The 21,170-nt window shown below is 51.2% G+C and overlaps 1 protein-coding gene and 1 long non-coding RNA gene across 4 annotated transcripts in view; one reads left to right on the top strand and one right to left on the bottom strand.

The window, feature by feature from the left end:
• Positions 1-17,227, top strand: part of LOC122204649 (serine/threonine-protein kinase SIK2-like) — a 60,969-nt gene extending 43,742 nt beyond the window's left edge. Inside the window, exons 1-2 of one of the 3 annotated variants that reach the window (XM_042912191.1) lie at positions 13,023-13,095; positions 16,479-17,227. In XM_042912191.1, the coding sequence (XP_042768125.1) occupies positions 13,038-13,095; positions 16,479-17,185 (765 nt within the window). In that variant the 5' untranslated portion in view covers positions 13,023-13,037 and the 3' untranslated portion in view covers positions 17,186-17,227. Of the gene's footprint in view, positions 1-13,022; positions 13,096-15,983 lie in introns of those variants that run through there. The other 2 variants (XM_042912192.1, XR_006195730.1) reach the window with 2 other exon arrangements.
• Positions 7,398-11,263, bottom strand: LOC122204721. Its single transcript, XR_006195760.1, has 2 exons — positions 7,993-11,263; positions 7,398-7,622 (listed from the first exon to the last, which is right to left on the bottom strand). It is a non-coding gene; the product is annotated as an uncharacterized LOC122204721 (long non-coding RNA).
• Positions 17,228-21,170: the final 3,943 nt, after the last annotated feature.

Genomic DNA, 21,170 nt, shown 5'->3' with positions numbered 1-21,170 from the left:
CTTCCTCACTGTGAGCCTGATGGATGTGAAATCTCTCACGGGGACCTTACCTTGCACTTCCCTGCATCCTCGTGACATCGGGCAGCTTTTCCCGTGTTCATCTGTGCACTCCGTTTCCTCCTCTACGACATGCCTGCTGTGGTCTTTTTGCTCATTGCCTCTCTTCTTCTTGTGGATTTGTAGGACTTCTTTATGTATTCTGGATACTGATCCTTTGCTAGTTGTACATATGCCAGAGGTCTTCTGCTTTTAGTGATTTGTCTTTTCACCCGTCATTTGGTGAAGGGAAATTTACATTTTACTGCAGTCAAACCTATCGATTTTTTTTTTTATGCTTACTGAGCTTTTAACACCTTGTTAAAGAAATTGTTCCCAACCCCAAGTTTGGAAAGATATTCCCCCAGAATATCCCCCTCTTCAACTTCTCTCTTTCAAATATAGATTTTTAATGTGTCTGGAATTGGTTCCGATGTCCCAGCACCGTTTACTAACTGGGCTGCCTTTCTCCAGTCACATATCAAGAAGCCTTTTTAAAACTCCTAAGTATTGAGCTCTTCAGATCTCTGATCATTTGTAGCACACCTGCAGTCATTCATGCCTGCTGTCCGCGTGTTCTCCCCTCTCCCTCTTTTTACCATTGCGATCCCTGGTACGTGCAGGTGCCCCAGGAGGCCCTGTGTAGCCATCTATGGATTTTTTTTCTATGTTTCTTTCTTTATCATTTTTTGAGAAGGAGAGAGAGAGAGTGGGGGAAGGGGCAAGGACAGAGAAAATCCTAAGCAGGCTCCATGCTGTCGGTGCAGAGCCCGATGTGGGGCTCAGTCCCCTGACTGTGAGATCGTGACCTGGGCTGACAGCAAGAGTCAGACGCTTAACCGATGAGACCCAGGCGCCCCATCCATGGATGTTTTTGTGAGGATGAGGAAACAGGAGCACAGAGGAGGGTTGAGTTTGTAATGGCCACACAACGACCGTGTTGGGTGACCCCAACGTGGAGTCTGTCTCCGATTCTCTGAAGGCGGGTTCTGTGTTCCTTCCTCTTGGTGTCTGGCTGTGCACAGTAGGGCTGGTGGGTTGGGACCCAGGACCCTGGGGCTGTCGGTGGAGGGATCAGACATGACAGCCTGCCTTTCCGTTTCCGTCCCATGGGCTCCCCTGAGCTGCTGTGAAAGCCATTTGGGCACATTGTTCCTGGGGGCCTGAAAACCTCCTGCCACCTCTGCTTCTCACCCCTGCCTCATCCCTCCTGCTGTCCTTTTGATGATGAAGCAGCTGAGCTTTAACTCCTGCCTCTCACTCCCCACCGGCTCCTTGCCCGGTAAGGGGAGGGAGAGCCCTGGGAGCAGTACCCCAGCACCCTCAAACCTGGAACAGAGTCGAATCCTTGCCGGGAAGGCTCCACCCTTGGTCTGAGTGATGCAGAGTCATGGCCTCTGATGATGTGGATGACAACTCACTTCTGTGCCGGGGCCCGGTCTGAGCATTCCGTGGGTCCTCGCCACCCTGTGAGGAGACACTGTTTTTACACTCATCTTATAGATGCGGAAGCTGAGGCTCAGAGCCGTTATGAGGCTTGCCTGGGGTCACTCAGCAGGTCAGTGATGGAGTGAGCTGCGATTTGATCCCAGGCAGTCTGGCTCCAGACTCCACGCTCTTTACCACGAGACTGCATGGTCCCTTTGGACCCCGACCAGGCCCTAGCTCTCCCTCCTGGTGACTGGTCCAGGACTCTGGGATGGGTCTGCCATGGGGCCCCTCACGGAGTGCAGAAGAGCTTTGTCCCTGAACCCTGGATCCATGGTGGGTCTGGGCCTGCCCTGGGCCTCCTTGGCCCTGGAGGGTGCCCTCCCCAGCTTCCGAGGCTGAGCCAGGCCAGCCGGTGTTGCTCCTGTTTGCGGCCGGGGAGTCCCAGCTCCAGTTAGAGACTTCTCTCTTTTGTAGGCTCTAGAAACTCTGAGAAGGGCCCTAAATGGTGGGCCCTCGATTAAGGGGTTTCAGAAGGCAGGAGCCCCAGGGACACCTTGCTTTGTGAAGCCTCTTGTGTTCCAGGGAACTGCTCTCTGTGGCCACCTCAAGACGAGGTGTTTTTGACAAACACGTGTCACCTGCATGACACTTGTAAGCAGTTATGCCATGGCCATAAATCTGGGCTTGTGCTGCCGAGTGCGATACCGGCTCCTACATGTGGCTGAAGCACTGCCAACAGTGTGTCTGCTGGTTTGTCTGGCAGTGGGGGGTGGCAGGCTGCTTCAGGACACATCGGCTCCCAGTCAGTGGCTGTGTGCTATGAAGGTCCCAACGCCGACGTCTTTCTCAGCATCCCACCCTCCCTTCCTAACCTTCGCTGGCTCCCTCTGGATGTCTCACAATGTGGACACTTTTGCACCCAGTCATGCTAATTGCTCTGAAAAGAAATAAAGCAGGAGGAGTGTGCAGACAGTGACGCAGGCCATTTGGTAAGAATGATCTGTGATCTCCGGTTTGTTTAACAAAGCCTACTGGGTCAGAGCCTGAAGGAAATGGGGGGGAGCCGTGCGGGTATCCGGGAAGAGCATGCTAGTCAGGAGAGCTGCACATGCAAAGGCGCGGAGGTCAGGTTGGGTCTTATGGGTTGGAGGCAGGTGTGTCTGGAGTGCAGTGAGAGGCGCAAAGCTGGGAGCAGGGTGGGAATAGGGAGCATGGTGTGGGATGGTGAGGCATTTGGGTTTCACCTGGAGTGTCATGGAAAGCGGCTGGAAGGCCCTGGGTAGGTCCAGGAAACCGTAGAGGAGGCCAGATGGCTTAGGCGCAGCCACTCCCGGGCCAACTATACCTTGGTCGTAACTGTGCTGACTGTAGATCCAGCTGTAGAGCAGAACCCAGGTAACAGCAAACCTGAGGGCCAGGTGAAGGTCCCGAGGCCAGCCAGTCCATCTGCCTGCAGCCAGGCCTCTGCCTATAAATCCTGCAGCCTGTGCATCCTGCCCAGAATGCTGGGATGCCTGGATCAGTTAGTTTCTGCTGCGGAATAACCACCCCGAAATGTAGCAGCTTGCACCAACTGTTGACTTAGCTGAGCAGCTAGCTGGTCGGGCAGGTCTTCCGGGCTCCCTCAAGCATGTGTGGTCGATGGCAGGGGTCGGCTGATTTCTGCCTGGCTGTTGGCCGGGGCGACTAGGGGTGGTGGTGAGTAGGCTACATGTGTCCCATTCTTCCAGGAGGCCGTCTGGGCTTCTGCACATGGTGGTGCCAGGGTCCCGAGAGGGTGGGCACGCAAGGCCACGAGGCTCTTTGAGGCCTACGCCTGAAATTGGCACGGCATCATTTCCACCACATTCTGTCGGCCAGAGCAAGTCACGGAGCCAGCGCAGATTCAAAGCGGGGGGATCTAGACCCCACCCCTGATGGGAAGAGCTGCCCCATCATAGTGCAAAGGGTAGGGAGACAGGGGGTGGAGGAACAGAGCTGTTTAGGGGTCAACCGCAGTGTCCCGTGTTCTGGAGAGAGGAGCAAGGCAGGAGCCAGGGCCCCAGAACAGTCAGCCATGGCTGTGTCTCTGTCGCCCTGAAGAAACCAGACCCCCAACAATCCAGGACTAGGCAGAGGAAGCTCGGACCATTTGTTACTTTGTCACCAAATGCCACCTAGCCAGTAGCGATAGACTCAACAGTCCCCATGGAGGTGTCTTTCTCTGGGATGCTTACACCCAAGGACTGCAGAGATCATATGGAACATCGCACACCTTTGGCACCACCTCTTCCAGGAAGCCCTCCAGGCTTCTTCTGGGCTCTCCCAGGCTCACCCGCCCCCCGTCACAGAAGACAGTGTACTCGTGTCCCTCATTGGTGCATGTGTGTGTCAGCCTCCTGAGTCAGAAAGGCCAAGGCCTGAGGACGGGGCTGTGTCTCACTCACCCCGAATCCCTACTCCTAGCTGGGAGTGTGCACTGAGGATGAGGCTGGCAAGGTATGGGTATACTGGGGACCTGCATTCAGTGCTGACTCACAGTTGATGTCTGCAAGGGAAGGGGAGGGTCACTGTACCTGGTAGCAGGCCCCAGATGAGCTCGGCCTGGAGCCGGGACGGGGGGTGCTGGGAACGGATGCTGGATGCAGGCGGCAGCCAGAGCTCAGCGGAGCAAGGGCAGAGACCACAGTCCTCTTGCAGACACAAATGGGTCTCGAGCTCTGGGCGCCAGCACCAAGGCAGGAAGGCAGCCCACAGGAGAGCATGCAGAGAAGCCACTCCGGGTGTTCAAGGCCAGCACTGGGCAGATGGAAAGGCAGGCAGGGCCTGCCACCCCCGAGGAAAAAAGAAACATCAGCCACGTTTGACTAGAGTCAGCTTTCGTTTACTGGAGTTTCCCTTGCCTGAGATCCACTGTACCCAAAATCAATATTATTAGCATTAAAAAAGAGAAACAAGCCAACTAGGATGTAGCAACCCGAATGCACTGCACTGTGGTTTCGGTGCCATCACAGCGCACGAGAAAAATCTTCATCACCTTCTCATGCATACCAGAGACAAGGGAGGGAAGAATGGAGGCGGTGGCGGGGGGGGGGGGGGGGGGGGGGGCCGTCTTCACGAGGCCTCCAGGAGTGCCTCCCTGGGGCTCATAGTGAGTTAAGCCAGCCAGGCCTGCTAGTGTGCCAGCTCGTCCTGCCCACCTGGCGTCAGCACCATTGCCCCGGGCTGGGCCGGGCAGTCTCCCTTGGGGAGAGAGCTCGAAGCTTTTGCAGTTTGTAGTGGTCTGTTGTATTTAGAAACCCGAGCATCCCAGAGTCATAAATTACCTTGAACTAGTTTGCTAACCCTTGTGACTCGGTACAGCGCCTTTTCAGAAGCGGCCAGTTATGTAACGGACTGAGTGAGGCATGGCCCGGTCCCCTCAGTGAGGCAGGGTGTGCCAGGCCTGGCGTGGGTGGTAGCCACCCAGGACCACGGGGACAATGCAGGGAGGTGCCGCAGGTCTGTGCACGGCATTTCTGTGGAAATGCACTCCCAGAAGGGAGAAGGGTCTGCGAGTCCACGAAGTGGGATTCTCACTCCCAGCACGTGGTCGTGAGATCTGTACCACATGGAAGAGGCAGAGCGCACCGTGTAGTTGAGCATCTCCTGTTACATCCCTGCTAGAGGATCAGCTCCTGCTTGCACCTTTCCGGGGATGGGGGCTCATCACTGCCTGAGACATTTCACACTGACAGGAAGTTAGCTTCCCGCAAATTCCAGCTCCATCATCTGGGTACATGTTCTGAATCCATGCTTGCAACAGCCTGGACAGAGTGGGAGGCCGTTGCAAGGCTGCTGGCCAGCTACGACGGCTCTCCCAGCCTTTCCTCCATTGCCACAGCCCTCTGGTCACAACAGGTGCTAAAGGGCCCATCTGGTTAGACATTCCGAGTGTTATCCCCGCACTGCAAGTTCATTGGCCGCGGCAATGTTGACATCGAGAGAAACACGTGTCATTTTCTTATCTCTAAAAAGAGCTCCAACCCCCTCCCCGTTTTTGTATTCAGAGAGCAGAGGGGTGACCCACACTTTCTGGGGTCATGGGGAGGAGATTCAGGTGTGAAGGGAGCATCTGCTTGTAATGTGGGATCCAGTTCCAGGATCCCCTGGCGTTCCTTGAAATTTGCTGGAGAAACAAAACCCATTTGATGTTCAAACCCAGGCTTCCAACAGAATGGGACAGCTGAAACACCCCAAAAATGGACAAACCACATGAAACAGGTTTTGAAGGCCGCAGCCTTTCTGGCAGTCTGAGCCTCCCCGAGCAGCAGGGAACGGGTTTTGCCGGGAGACGCCCGTTTGCGATGGCGCACGCGCTACTTTTCCCCCGGGCGAGACAGGTGCAAAGTCAGATGTATTCATTTTCCACAAACGAAACGACTCGGTTTTGACCATGTTGCAGACCTAGGACTTGGCTCCCTTGTTCCCGGGGGGTGTGTGTCTGGTTTTCACTCCATTCCGAAGGAGCCTGTGGAGGCTCCCAACTTTGAACCTTCTAATGATAATGATTTACTGGTTTCAGGGGGTTCGGGGTGGGGGTGGCGGGGGGAGGTGGGACAAGAAGAGTGATGCAGAGTTTGGAGTCTGAAGGAATGATTAGCTGGGTGGAGGGCCCGGGGCCAGTGCTGATGCTGTAGTTAAGGCACAAGGACTTTCCACAGCACCAAAGCATCACCTTTTGCTTCTCATCAACCCCTTGAAACGAACTCAGTCATGTTCACTGATAGGAATCAGTACCACGTAATGAGTGTTCGCCATGGGTCGGGGCCTCACCGCACCTGTACAACCAACCCCACCCGTTCAAGAGGGTTATGGTGCACCCCAGTGTTTGAGCTCTGGGAGACTGGGGTAGAGAAATGCTGAACAGCTTCCCTAGATAACACGGCTTTCAAATGCAGATCTGAGACTTCCCACCCAAAGCCTTTCCAGGTCCTGTCCTTGGTGCCTGTGGAAGGTACAGATTTCCAGGCCCTGTCCTTGACGTGTCTGACTCGGTAGGGTCGGGGGGCGGGGCCCGAGACTCTGAATTTTGCCCCCTTCCCGCGTGATTCCAGCAGGCAGCCTGGACACCCAGCCTCTGTCCAAGCAGGCCGCGTCCAGTATTCGGCTGTGCCCAGCTCACCAGTGTGAGCTCAGAAACACCGAACCAAGCAGTTCCCGTAGGTCCCCCCACCCCCCACCCCTGGCAGAAGAATCCTAAAACCCTGACTGGCATTTTCCAAAGGTCCCAGCAAGCTTCTCGGGACCCTGAGCAGCCAGCCAGTGAAACCTGAGGACTGCTTGTTTGGGGAGTGTGGGGGCTGCTTCTGGAGAAGGTGGGCTTGGTTACAAGCGTTGTCTTAATTGGCACGAGGACGTGGAAGGGAAAGCAATGAGTCCAAATTAATCCGTTTTCCTGTGAACATCTCCCACCACTCCGTGCCAAGGCGAGGCAGCCTTTGTAATGAACTGACTGGGCCTTTTCTCCCCCCAAACCCAAAATGGGAGCGTGCAATTTATTTTGTGTGCGAGGTGGTATGAAAATTGCCAAAGTTGGCAGATGAGGCTGGGATGTTGGTGGAGCTGGGCAAGCAGGGCTGAGCTGTCTGTCACCTCCAGGTCGGAATGGGGAGCTGGCTCCAAAGCAGGGACAGGGGCTGGGGCCACGGAGGTGCTGTGCCGAGGGCTGAGCAGGTGGCCTTGGGAGGAGAGCAGAAACTTCTTAGCACTGTGGATGGGAGTAGAGGCACTACAGTTCTGAAATCAAAGCCTTCTCCTCGTCCTACCCTGCGTCACCACGGACCAGACACTGAACTCTCCAAGCGTCAGAGTCCACGTGGGTTCAGCGGTCTTTACTGAGTGCCTGCCGTGTGTAGTGAACCCAAATTCATCTGCCTGATGCGCATCAAGACCATCACTGAGACATGGAGTATAAAGCAAAGCAAGAGTTTATTCCAGAGGCAGGAGGGCGAGCCTCACATCCACCTCCCTAGAGGAGGAGAGTCAGGGGTACTTAGTGGCAAAGGAAAAAGGTCAGGGTACAAAGTTGCGGCCGCTAACCCTTTGGTTACCCTTTTCAGTCCCCAGGGTCTTTTGATCCGTCCTCATTCTTGTGGGTATTGGGACCACGACCCGGCCGCGGCCGTTACTTCCTGCTGAGGTGGGGTGAAGACTGGGGTTAGACAAGTGGAAACTTCGGGGTGGAAAGGAATGTTCTGCATTACCGGGATTTTTGTACTTTGGTCAATAGTTCCTGGACCATGTTGTGTCTAGGGTTTTAGGGGTACTAGAGAACAACAGGTAGCATGTTGTACTCATGGCTTGATTCCCTTGGACCAGTTACCCTGAGTCGGACGTTCAGGTCCGGCAGAGGCTCACTGGTCTGAGCCGGGTCCCTTTCGACCTCCTCCCTGCTGACAGGGTGTAGGGAACCTGTGGATTCTTGTCATTCAAGTGTGAATCCACGGCTCAATTCCCTGTAGTTTCGGAGGAGTGGGGGGTCAACAGCACCTCGCAGGGTCTGACCTGTCCAGTGAGGCTGGAGCTGGTCCTCTGGGCTCCCGCTCTTCAGGTCTTTACTGACATCTTTAGTGACACCTTTGGATGTCACTAAGGGATTCAGGCAGCGTGAAGACACATCTGTGAGGTACATCAGCCTGCCGGAAGCAAACTCAGGCACTGGATGTACCTGATAGTATCCAAATCGCTGGTGGGAGCCCCGCCAGCAACTCCTAGGTCACGAAAAGGACATAGAAAGTCTTCCATATAACATTCCACAGGGGCTTAAACCAAGCCCTCTTCTAGGGACCACTCTTTCCCAAAGCAGGGCAGATGGCACGGGTTGTTCCCAAGTGAAGTGGGTTTCTTGGCAGAGCTTTGCCAAAGTTCATTTTTTTCCCTTTTTCCACTGTCTCGGTGTCTCCAGGAAGCGTGTGATTTCCACTGAATGCCCAAGGCCTTGGACGCTGTGGTTGTCACTCCATTGTCACTCTGAATTATTAGCGGCAGTCCAAACCTAGAAATGATCTCGCTTAAAAGCATTTTGACAACTCCCGAGGCCTTCTCTGAACAGCAGGGAGGAACCTCAACCCCGTTGATAAAGGTGTCTGCAGATGCAAGCAAACCCCGAGAATTTCCCATTGTTCTTTGCATTCCGGGAAAGGCTGCCTGCCGGTCTTCCCCAGGTTTAGGGCCTCTCAGTTGTATACCCTTGAGAACTTGTGGGCACCCAGTCTTAGGATTGTTTTTAGCACAAGCGTTGCCTTTTGTAGCATTTCGCTGAAATCGGAGCCCGCAGTATACTTCTGGATCCACTGGAGAGTGGCATCTTTCCCATAACGGGTGCTTCGAGGAATGTGGCTAATTATTTCTTTCATCAGATGCTCTAGGGTAAGGATTCATTCTATTTCCAGCCGGTGTCAATGCCAGCACGGTGTCCAAACCCCCACTCCTTACTTAACTCCTCTTTGGTCCTCCAAGGGACGTTGGGGTTGATATGTAGTTAAGTCTATCTTTGGCACTAAAGCTCTTCCAGAGGGTCTTGGAGTCTTCGACGGGCTGCCAGCATGGTTCCCTTGGGCAGTCGGTCCACTTTGTGGCATCTTCCGCAGCAGACGATAGCTGATGGGTCACCACTGCACCCAGCTCTTCCTTGTCTTTGACCCGTGAAACTGTCCCCATCCGTGAACACGTCCACGTCTGGATGATCCGATGGCAGCTTGTCCAGTCGGGAAGGCTGCGATCAGCTTGTTCAGCTATCCGTGTGTCTCTGGTGATCTTTCTGAGTGGCCCTTAGATCACCGGGCCACTTTTCTGTCACGTGTACCTCGGGTGGTCTGGCTTCGGTTTGCGGGGCTTCAGGGAAAAGCAGTTTTCGTTCTCAGTGCTTCCAGTCAACACAGTGGGAGAAAACTGGAAACCTTAGTTTGGAGAGTCAGGGTCAGACATTCAAGGAAACCAGAAGAATTCAGGACCCAGCCCAGGTGTATAGACAACCAACGAACCCTCAAAGACGGTTCATCGGAACTATGATCTTACATTTTCACAGGTGTGTTACTGGAACAATCTCTCTCTCTGAAACCACCCTCATCTCCACCAAAGATCGCCAAATTAGGACACATTTGTTTGTAAAATTGTCCAGTTGAAGCTGGGCCTGTTTACACAAGCGCCATCACAACGGTGATTGGTCATATAGGTGTTTGGTTTTTTCAATCTGCTTCGCTGGAACTTTTCGTAAGGAATGTCAGATTGAACTTTTAACAGCCTTGTCAGGCTCAAGAAGCCAAGCCAAATACTGGCCACCAGCCTTTGCCTGCCATACCTATAGATGTGGGTGGCTCCCTCTCTTCTCGAGATCCCCCAAATACCCTGAGGTTCCTGCACCTGCCAGGAAGTGACAACCTTCCTTATTCACCTGGTAGGGCTGCTGGAAACTTTGTAAGCAAGGTACGAGGCAAGTTTTCCAAGGGGCTTCATTGGCTCGGCAAAGTCAACCTTAATTAGTTCCTTAAAGCTCTCTGATTGTAGCTGAGTCTAGGCATATCTCCCTCAACTATGACATTCCAGTCAAAGCCTTGGCAACATGACCAATGTTTCCAGTGGCGTCCTGTTGCAAGGAGAACGGATTCGTATCGAACTTCTGCAAATAAATACACTGCCGTGAAAATACGAGAATACTCCCTGAGAGTTTTGAATTCTGGTGGTACCAGGTAGGGAGAAAGGGATAAATGTTTCCTATCTGTTTATGAAGAACTTATTTACCAAACGTCTACCAAATGTCATAGGCAGACTTAAATTTAGAAGAGCAAACATTAGAGGACCAGCAATGTTTACACAAGTGTCTGTTTGAAAGCAGTTTCCCCATTAGTTCTGGGAATTCTTACTAAGCTTAGCTTTATGATCCTGAAGGGATCAGAGAGCTGTATTTGTCAATGCAGTGCAGCTGGCAAGGAGATTCTGTGACACACGATACTTCAGTAGTTAGTATTACAAGCGATGACGCTATACCAGGACATATCAAAACCTTAGGAATCTTATAAAATCTCTAGGACACTTAGAGCAATCACCCATACAACAAAGCCTAAGAAGGTTCCTCATCGCTTATTTGTCATTTGACACACCAGGGAATAAGCCTAATTCGTCAAAAAGACTTCCATTCACAAGCTGGGTTTTTGGAAGTTGGTGAAATACCAGAAGGTTTCAAAACACGTGCCTAAATAGGATTACAGATCGTTACAAAACGGGATACTTATTTAGCCAGGATGGCAAGAAGAGATTCTCAAGGTAAATGCAGACAGCAAGGCAAATGGAGCTGTGAGCAAACCTTAGCTCTCTTAACACTGAGCAGATTCAACTTTCTTAAGTAAGCAAAGACCTAACAAAGACAAGACATAGAAACTTTGTTTTTCTAGGCAGATTAAAGGTAAAGAAAAACCTCTGTTGATAATTTAGACCCATCATCTAAGAAGCCTCTGTCACATTAACAGCGAGAAAACCCAAATTCCAGTCTTATACCGCTGTACTTTGGATATTAAAACTCATTCGTTGCAACGAGATGAATTTTTAAAAAGATATGCAGTCCCTTCTTTCTTCCTCCGTGTCACCTCCCACGTTGATACATACTTATTTGGACAAGGACATCCAGGGCACTGCATGGGTCTGAGTTCTTGTGACGGGTGTTGGGATGTGCTGACCAGAATCTCCGGCAGGAACCAAGGTCTCCCAGCCATAGCAATGCTGCCTACAGCCTTCGACGCTCAGACATCATCAGGGATCGCCGTGACTGTAGACAGCGGCCTTGCCAAGGGCATTGCCCGCTGCCCAAGGTGGTCACATCCAAAGACGCTTACGAAGAGCCAGCCCCTTTCACCTAAGTTTGGATGCTTCCGAAGGGCAGTCCAACTTTCGGGACTGCTCAGAGAGTCGGCTAAGGCTTCCGTTGAAGTGTCACTGCTCAACTTCTGCCTGACATCGTTCTCTGCCTCCCCCTTCTCTTCCCCGGGGGTCGATCGCTGCCCTCATAAACTTGTTTCTTACATGCGAAACTCCAGAATCTCGGTCCCGACCATGCATAGCATTTCTTTCGAAAGATTCCCTTCTCGCAAACCTTCTGCAATTTTCCCTTTCGCATTCCTTCAGATTTTGTCCTACGTTTTCCCCTCTTTATTTTTTTTTAAATTTTGTTTGAGAGAGAGAGAGCACAAGCGGGGGAGGGGGGGAGAGAGAGACACAGAGAGACACAGAGAGAGAGAATCTCAAGCAGGCTCCACTTGGAGCCTGACACGGGGCTCAATCCCACAACTCTGGGATTATGACTTGCGCAGAGGTCAGGAGCGGGATGCTCAACAGACCGAGCCACCCAGGTACCCCAAGTTTTCCCTCTTTGAATAACCATTCTCACTTTCATTAAATACAGAATTTTTTCCCTTATTTTTTCAAGTAGCCTTAATTACATTTATTAAAATTATTTACATCTGTCTGTCTGTCCTTCACGTGCCCATAAAGCTTCAGAAGCCATTGGACAGGGCTCTAACGTCTTTTCCATCACATTTTGTGACAGTCACAACGCCAACAGCTGGTTTGACTTACAGTAAACACAAGCAGAGTGAAACTATCATATTTAATGTTGGCAATTCTAAAGACTTATGTCCATTTTAACTAAACGAACAACGTTACATTAGCTTTCATACCAAATATTATCCAAGATCACTTGAACTTGAACGACACCTGGGGTTAGTTTCTATCTTTCTGAGTTTTAGAACGCCCAGTTCTTTTTTTTCTTTTAATTGTTTTAATGTTTATTTACTCTTGAGAGAGAGAGAGAAACAGAGAGAGACAGAGCGTGAATGGAAGAGGATTAGAGAGAGCGGGAGACACAGAATCTCAAGCAGGCTCCAGGCTCTGAGCCCTCAGCACAGAGCCCTACGTGGGGCTCGAACCCACAGACCACAAGATCATGACCTGGGCTGAAGTCAGACGCTTAACCGACCGAGCCACCCAGGCGCCCCTAGAACACCCAGTTCTTACAAGCACTTGCCTTCAAACCAGCTAAGTAGAGCACTTTTACAAATTAATTTTCACAACCACCACCCGGAGGTAGAGAAACTATCTCACATTTACAACATACATAGACACACATACCATTCCACAAACAGGGTGCAAGCAAAACCTTAAAGGCCCAGTTTCCTAATATCTCCCTTTTACAAAACACAGCTAAGTGCAAGATGGTCTTACCATTTATGGATCCCTTCATTGGTCGTCTTTCTCAGGAGTCTGATGAATATTGTGGTGGAGCAGAGTTGCCAAAAACAAACGATGGCCTCGTTTGGGAGACTCCAGCCCGTAGGGCTGGATGTGCAGATAGATTGTCCTTTCCCAGCGTCCAACGAGGACATGGCTTGTTGTATTCAAAGATGCCCAAAGTGGTCAAAGCAGCTGACAGACCAATTGAAGCCCAGGTTACCTCCATGAATTTTCCCCTCCCCACCCCACCCCCTGCCCCGCTTCAGCTGTGTCCAGTCTGCGGTGTGGCCCATCCGTTGTGGACGGAGGCTCTCAGAAGAGGTCCATAGATGTTCAGCCTGATTCTGGAGACACTACTGGTCCTCTCTTTCCACAGACAAGAGAAAGGTCTCTTTTGTCGCTGAGAAAATAACTCATCTGGCTGGATATTTTAGAAAACTCCTCTGGTGACTGTCTGGAAGGTGGCCCAGAGATATTTAGGGTGCATCAAAGCAATGCCGGCCTGATAGAATTAGTTAGGAAGTGTTCTTTCTCCTGAATTTTTTGGAAGAGTTTGAGAAGATTGGTGTCAATTCTTCCAATGTTTGGTAGAATTCACCAGTGAGGCTGTCAGATCCGGGGCTTTTTTTTGTCAAGTGGTCTTCGATTACAGCCTCAATCTCCTCCCTAGTTATGTACGAATCTCTTCCGATTTTCTCTTTCTTTGTGATTTAGTCTTGGTAGGTTTTCTAGGTCTAGAGATTTGTCCATTGTATCTGGATTCTCCAATGAGCTGGAATACACTTGTTGATAGCACTCTAACCCTTTCGACGTCTGTAAGGAGTAGAAAGACCCTCTGTTTCATTTATCTCTGCTCTAATCTTTATTATTTCCTTCCCTTTGCTACCTTTGGCTTTTTCTAGTTTCTTAAGTTGCACGTCTATGGTGTTGATTTAAGATCTGTCTTGATGTTTACTGTGAGCGTTTACAGCTATAAATTTCCCCCTCACCACTGCTTTGTTGTTTTCCAGGAGTTTTGACGCGTCGTGTTTCATTTCCCTTCACCTCTACGTATTTTCGCATTCCACTGTGATTTCTTCTTCGACACATTGGTTCTTTGAGAGTGTGTTTTCAGTTTTCACAGCTTTTTAAATTTTCCACTCTTCCTTCTGTTACCGATTTCTGACTTCATCTTCTTGTGGTTGGAAAAGATACTTTGTATGATATCTATCTTGTAAAATCTACTGAGACTTAACTCGTGACCTAATGCAAAGTCTGTCTCAGAGAAGGTCCCTCGTGCCGTTATTGTTGGGTGGGGTCCCGTGCCCGTCTGTTAGATCTGGCTGGGCTATCGTGTTCTTCAAATCCTCTGTGTCCTTACTTACCTTCTGTCTGGTTGTTCTGTCCATTATTGACAGTGGGATATTGAAGGCTCCAATGATTATTATAGAACTATTTTTCCCTTCAGTTCTGTCGATAATGGCCTCTCATTATGTGTGTAAATGTTTATCATTTTTTCTTCTTGCTGTACTGAACCTCTTAATTCATATAAAATGTCCTTCTTTGTCTCTTGTAACATTTTCTGATTGAACGTCTGTTTTGTCTGGTATTATTACAGCCACTCCACCCTTTCTTTTGGTTACTATTTGCATGGATTATCTTTTTCCTTCCTTTCATGTTCAACTTTTTTGTGTCTTTGGATCTGAGTCCCTTGTAGGTAACAGATAGTTGGATCCTATGTTTTTATCCATTTCACTAATCTGTTTAATCTGCTTACATTTAAAGTCATTACTGATAAGGAAGGAATTCCTTCTGTGGTTTGCTCTCTGTTTTCTATATGCCTTAATTGCTTTCTGTCTCAAATTTTCTGCATGACTATCTTCTTTTGCATTTAGTTGATTTTTTTTGTAGTGAAACATTTTAATTCCCTTCTCATTTCCTTTTGTGTATGTTCTGTAGCGTGTGTGTGTGTGTGTGTGTGTGTGTGTGGTTGTGTGTGGTTACCATGGGATTGCTTTTAACATCCTAAAGTTACAACATTGTAATGTCAATTTATACCAGCTTAACCTCAATAACACATGAAAACTCAGCTACTTTACAGCCCTGACCCCACCTTCTTTCAGTTGTTAATGTCACAAAATTACATCTTTATGCATCTTGTGTCCAAAAGCATAGATGAATAATTAGGTTTTTAAATATATCAGTCTCTTAACATAGAGAACAAAAAGTAGAGCTACAGACCAAAGTCATAACAGTACTAGCGTTCATAATTGTCTGTCTGCTTACTTTTACCGGAGATTATTTCTTCAGAAGGCTTCGAGTTACTTGTTCAGTGCCCTTTCATTTCAACCTGAAGGACCCCCTTCACTGCAGGGCCGGTCTAGTCATCAGGGCAAGGCTTTCAGCTTTGGTCGATCTGGGAATGTCTTCATTTCTTCCTCATTTTTGAAGGACAGTTTTCCCAAATGTAGGATTCTTGGTTGACAGCTTTTTTCCTTCAATGCTTTCAACACATCAACCCATGCCTTCTAGCCTCCAAGGTTTCTGATGAGAAATCTCCTCACAACCTTATCAGTGAAAATATGATGAAAAGCAATCTTCCTCTGAGCTTTATAGATGTTAATAATGAGCCTTATCGTGTTTTACACAACACAACATTTCCTTATACGTTGTAGCACCATTTTGAGACCAGGAACTGAGTATTTTAAGTGTAGACATTACGAGATCTATACAAGCCAAAATTACAGTTTTCTAAACTTGAAGTGAAAAGGCCACTGAACCCTCTTACAGATTTTGATTTCTAACAAAGTAAATATCAATCTTGAAAAGCCCACACAAACAAACAAAAAGCCCATTGGGGGTCTTTTTTTTTTTTTATTGAGTAAAGGGGTTTTGGGAATAAAAAGTGAGGAAACCACTGTGGTCTCAGACATCCCCAGCCATGATTGCATAATTGGCCCATTTCTTGCTGTGCCCTCACAAAGCCCCATGGTGAAGTCATGGCAAGACCTGTCTATATAAGACCCTGGCTCGGCTGGGTGTTTGGTCTTTACAGCCCAGGAAGCTTTGGTGACCTGTCGGCCTTTGACCCTAGCTAGTTTGATTTCGACTTCTCTTTTTTTCATTTTGTTTATTTTTTTATTTTCATTTTTCTTTCTTCTCTACTCCTTTTCTCTCCCAATTTTTTTTTTGCCTTTTTCTGTTTTTACTTTTTTCTTTTTTTTCTCCTTTTTTAGTTTTTCTTTTTCTCAATTTTTTTTCATTTCCTCCCTTCATTTTCTTTGTGTGTGTGTGTGTGTGTGTGTGTGTGTGTGTGTGAGTGTGTGTGCGCGTGTGTGTTTTTCATTTGTTTTTTTTTTGTGTTAGCGTTTTAGTACAGTTAGTATAGTTCATATTGTTAGTATAGTTCATATTGTTAGTATAGTTCATAAGCATAGTATTGTTAGTATTGTTAGTATTTTGTAGGTTGGTATTGTTGGTTAGCATAGTCCGTGTAATTAGCATTATTTAGCGTTAGTATAGTTAGTAGGTCACCATGCTTCAGGGGCGTAAGGCCATTACCGCTGGTGAGGAGGACTTCTGTATTTACGAGATCCCCGAGATCACCAGTGAGGGCAGCGTCCCCCCCAGGAAGCAGTCTGATGTGACGTTCATCAAGAAAACCCAGAAGGACCCCACTGGCCTCCAGGGACTTTGTCGTGAAGCCCAGAATATGAAGACCTCAAGTCACCCAAGTGTTGTCAAGTCACTTGAGGTGATCAACACCAAGGAAACGTTGGTTCTCCTTTCAGAATACGTAAGCAGAGACAACCTGCGTGACGATTTTACGCACCGTGGCCAAGTGACGGAGGAGGTTCCAGACAAATTCTGCCAGCTGTTATCGGTGGTGGAGTACTGCCACCAACAAGGTATGATAGGCGGGTATCTAAAGCTAGAGACACTGCTTTTTCAAAAGAAGCTGAAGGTAAAACTCGCGGGGGTTGGACTGAGCATCCAGTTTGCTGGCTACAAACTCCACACTTTCTGGGACAGCCCCCCTTATTCTGCCCCGCGACTCTTCCTGCAGCAAAGGGAGGACACCCCTTCCGCAAACGCTTGGAGCCTGGGGGTGGTTTGGTACTGCTTGGCCACCGGGTTGGAGCCGTTTGAGGGGGAAGTCTTCTGGGACGCGGAACGAAATATCGAAAACAGGGAACACAATGCTCTGGTTTTCATGTCCCTGGAGAGTGAAAACATGTGGTACACGTTGACAACTATCCAGCCCACGATCAGGACACCAACCACAGTCCGCTCCTGGAGCTCCATCGCAACCTGTTCCAGCACAGGCCTGTCCTCAGAGCAAAGTAGTCTGACCTCCGAAGGGACCAGCATAGGGACCACGATTAGCGGGCCCAGATGCAACTCGCCAGCCACAAACTCCGACACCAGCAGTGAATACAGGCAGCCAGGGAGGATGTCCCTAGAGCCAAAAAAATCAGGTTCTCAAACATCTCAATAAATTAAAAAATGTATTTAAAAAAAATAATAAAATACAACCCCAAAAAAAACAAATAAATGAGAGCCATGAGAGCCACGTGTCCGTGCCTTTATTTTATTTTGTTTTTTAACTTTAAAGGAAAAATGTTTGTTTTGAAAGAGAAGGGACAGTGCGAGTGGGGGAGGGACAGAGAGAGAACCCCAAGTCTACTCTGTGCTATCAGCTCGGAGCCCGACGCAGGGCTCCAGCTCACAAAACTGTGAGATGGCGACCTGAGCAAGACCAAGAGTGGGACGCTTGAGCCACTGAGGCCCACCCAGGAGCCCCGTCCCTGCTTTTTAAGTGCAGGGAACGATGCTGAGCTCCAGGAAGCCCGGGGACATGGCACAGGAGATTGGCCAGGGCGACGGGTGGGACCAGATCCAGAACAGCTTCACAGGCTGGAGGAGTGTCGGTGGGAGAGTGACCTGCTGGATGTGGAGTTGTAGGAAGCACAAGGTGGAGGTGGTGAAGTTTTGGAGTGATGGGGGGTTCGTGGGTCTGGAGCCGATGGCCAAGGAAGAATTCGTGAAGAAGTCTTTGGTGATTTTATTAAAGCACAGGGACAGGTCCCATGGGCAGGGAGAGCTGCACTGGCGTCGTGACGGGTAGCTCATTATGTACCCTCAGGTTGGGAGGGGGTTAGGGAGAGAGCCAGAATTCCTTGGAGACTTACTCTAGGACTCAAGGTTCCAGGACCTTGAGGGGCTAGCTGTTGCCAGGAAAACGCCATTTCTTGCCGTTTAATGAAACCTCAGCCATGAGACCCTTTAGATGGATCTGGGCAGGCCATAAGCGTGGAGGATGATTGCCAGCATATATGTTGCGGGGGTTGAGATGAAGTAGATTTGTCATTATTTGTCATAATGGCGTGTGGGCAGCGGGGGCCCCGGGGTGGGTCACAATGGGGTGTGGGCAGTGGGAGTCCGGGGGGTGGGTCACAATGGGGTGTGGGCAGCGGGAGCCCCAGGGGTGGGTCACAATGGCGTGTGGTCAGCGGGGCGCAGGGGGGTGGGTCACAATGGGATGTGGTCAGCGGAGGCCCCGGGGGTGGGTCACAATGGCGTGTGGGCAGGGGGCCCCAGCGGGTGGGTCACAATGGGGTGTGGGCAGCAGGAGCCCGGGGGGGTGAGTCACAATGGGGTGTGGTCAGCGGGAGCCCCGGGGTGGGTCACAATGGGGTGTGGTCATCGGAGGCCCCAGGGGTGGGTCACAATGGCGTGTGGGCACAGGGAGCCCGGGGGGTGGGTCACAATGGGGTGTGGGCAGGGGGCCCCAGCGGGTGGGTCACAATGGGGTGTGGGCAGCGGGAGCCCCGGAGGTGGGTCACAATGGGGTGTGGGCGGCGGGAGCCCCGGGAGTGGGTCACAATGGGGTGTGGGCGGCGGGAGCCCCGGGGGTGGGTCACAATGGGGTGTGGGCGGCGGGAGCCCCGGGGGTGGGTCACAATGGGGTGTGGGTGGCGGGGGCCCCGGGGGTGGGTCACAATGGGGTGTGGGCGGCGGGAGCCCCGGGGGTGGGTCACAATGGGGTGTGGGCGGCGGGAGACCCGGGGGTGGGTCACAATGGGGTGTGGGCGGCCGGAGCCCCGGGGGTGGGTCACAATGGCGTGTGGGCAATGGGAGCCCCGGGTCCCCTTCCAGGGACTGCCCACCTGGTGGGGAAGGGATGAGCTGGGTGCAAACACTCTGGATATCACCCTCTCTTTCCTGCGCACCCACTGGGGACCAGACCTCAGCCGGTGGATGTCCCAGCTCTCCCTACCCCACCCTCCCCCCTGCTGTCCCCCTCCTCCCTTCTGCCCTGGCTCCGGACTCACCTGCTCTCACTGGCCACAGGTGCAGGTCCATCATGGCCCCCTTCCTTTCATGTCTCACTTTGGCCACCTCCGGAAGCTGACTTGGATGACCACGCATAGCAGGCTCTTTTTGCCCAGATGTTGGGTCAACAGTAATCCACTTATCTCACTGGAAAGTCTTAAGACACCACATAAAACCAAATCGTGGCTCTGTGCCCTCTGTATACATGACAGAGAACCCCAATATAACAGACTGGTGAGGAAGGAGGTGGGGTGAGATCAGAGGGTCCCTAGTAATGGCCCCCGAGTTGTAACTACTGAGAGGCTTGTCACCTCTGGGTGCCCCAGGAGATTCACTTCTCTCTCCCCTTCATCCCCGACCAGAAACACTCCAGATTTGTGCCAGCAGACTGGTTGACTGTACTGTGTTTTAAAGGACAAGGAGTGCGTAATTCACTCATTTATTCACTCAACAAACACGTTTACATGATGGTATATATGGTGGAGGTTCCATGGGGCACAGGACCCAGTTCCTGCCCTTCAGAGCTGAGGCCACCGGGAATAGGTAAGGGAGCGTGGAGTGCAGTTCCAGAGTCAGGTTCAGATCGCAGCTCTACCACTGACTCGCCGTGTGACCTTGGGGAAGTCACTTAACCTCTCGGGGCCTCAGTCTTCCCACCTATAAAATGCATACACTAGTGATGCCCGCCTCGAGGACAGCTGTGAAATTGAAATAAGGTCATTTAGAGAAGCTCTGGGAACACTGCCCAGGGCAAAGTGCGGCAAGTATTTACTGCTCATTTAGCGGCCATTACTGAGCACCTACTATGTGCCAGGCACCAGGGATGCAGCAGTAGGCCCCGGAGGGGTAGACAGGTGAGCAGTGCAGAATACCCAGGAGACCCCAGGTGTGGGAAAGCAGAGGCTCCTGGGGATCACACTCCCTCCACCTTTCCCTGCCCTGAACCTACAGCTGCTGGCCCCTCCTGCTCACCTGCCAGCCAGACCCCATTGTCCTGCGGCATCTGGTGAGCGCTTTGCCAATTGCCTGCCTCAAAGGTGCACTTGTCCTAGCTCTTGCCAGCTGGGGGACCTCAGGACACTGCCTTGGCCTCTCATCACCTGCTTTCTTTCTGTGAGGGAGGACCCAGCCCTTCCACGGGGGTTCAGCGAGGAGCAGGGGACAGAGTGGATGGCATCCAGCCAGCAGGGTCAGCTCCTGCGGTGACCGGGAAGCAGCTTTAAACACACCTGCAGCTCCCCTGTGGCTCGCGGAGCCTCGTGGTCTGTGGTCTGCAGAGGCGGCCCAGGGCGGGTGATGTATCTGTGCCCCAGGTGTGGTGGAGGGGGGTTAATTAAAAAGGTGGCTGGGAGATGAATTTCTGGAAACACAAATTGGAAACCAGTGGAAGCTATTGATCTGCCTAATGGGAAGCCGATGGTTTCTGAGCGTGCAAAAAGCTCCGGCACAGGCAGGTGGCAGGAATGATGTGGCCCCTTCCCCGAGCTGATCGGCCCCAGGTGCACTGGGAACATGGGTCGGGGAAGGGCCAAGGAGGTGCCCACAGCCTCCCGGTGGGGCCCTGGGGTACTGATTCTGGCTCAGAGCTGGGGAGCCCGCTGCGTTTCTGCTTGGGGTCCTCATCAGAGGAGGTCCTATCCTGCCTCAGTTTCCTCATCTGGAAACTCCTGACCCCTGGTATTATTGTCAGGTTAAGTGGGTTGTGAGAAATCCCGTCCTCAGTGCTGGGTACACGGGAGTAAACACCCTGGCCCACGTCTCAGCCCTCCTGGAGCTCACACTCTAGTGGGTGCGACACACAATGAGCAGATACAGTTTCAGGGAGAACTGCCTGTGCAAAGGCCTTGAGGGGGGAGGACCCGGTGGCCTGCAGTTGGCAACAGTAGCCTGGGATGTGAATAGACATCACCGTGGCAATCCACAAATACCCCCCAAATTTCAGATCCCCACACCCCCAGGGGACTGCGGCACCATTGCGGAGAACCAGTGATGTGGATCTGCTCGTTTCCTTTCACGGAGTCCCTGCGGCATACACGTAATTTTATGCCCGTTACACAGATAAACAAAGTAAAGCTCAGAGACGCTTGGCCAGGGCTGAAGGCCACACAGCTAGGAAACCGAGCCTCCAGTGCAGTGCTTTGCCACAG

Source organism: Panthera leo, chromosome A2, assembly GCF_018350215.1.
Source record: "Panthera leo isolate Ple1 chromosome A2, P.leo_Ple1_pat1.1, whole genome shotgun sequence".
Taxonomy (NCBI): Eukaryota; Metazoa; Chordata; class Mammalia; order Carnivora; family Felidae; genus Panthera; species Panthera leo.
Note: the sequence above shows the minus strand (reverse complement) of the source record. Positions and strands in the feature narration are given on the sequence as shown.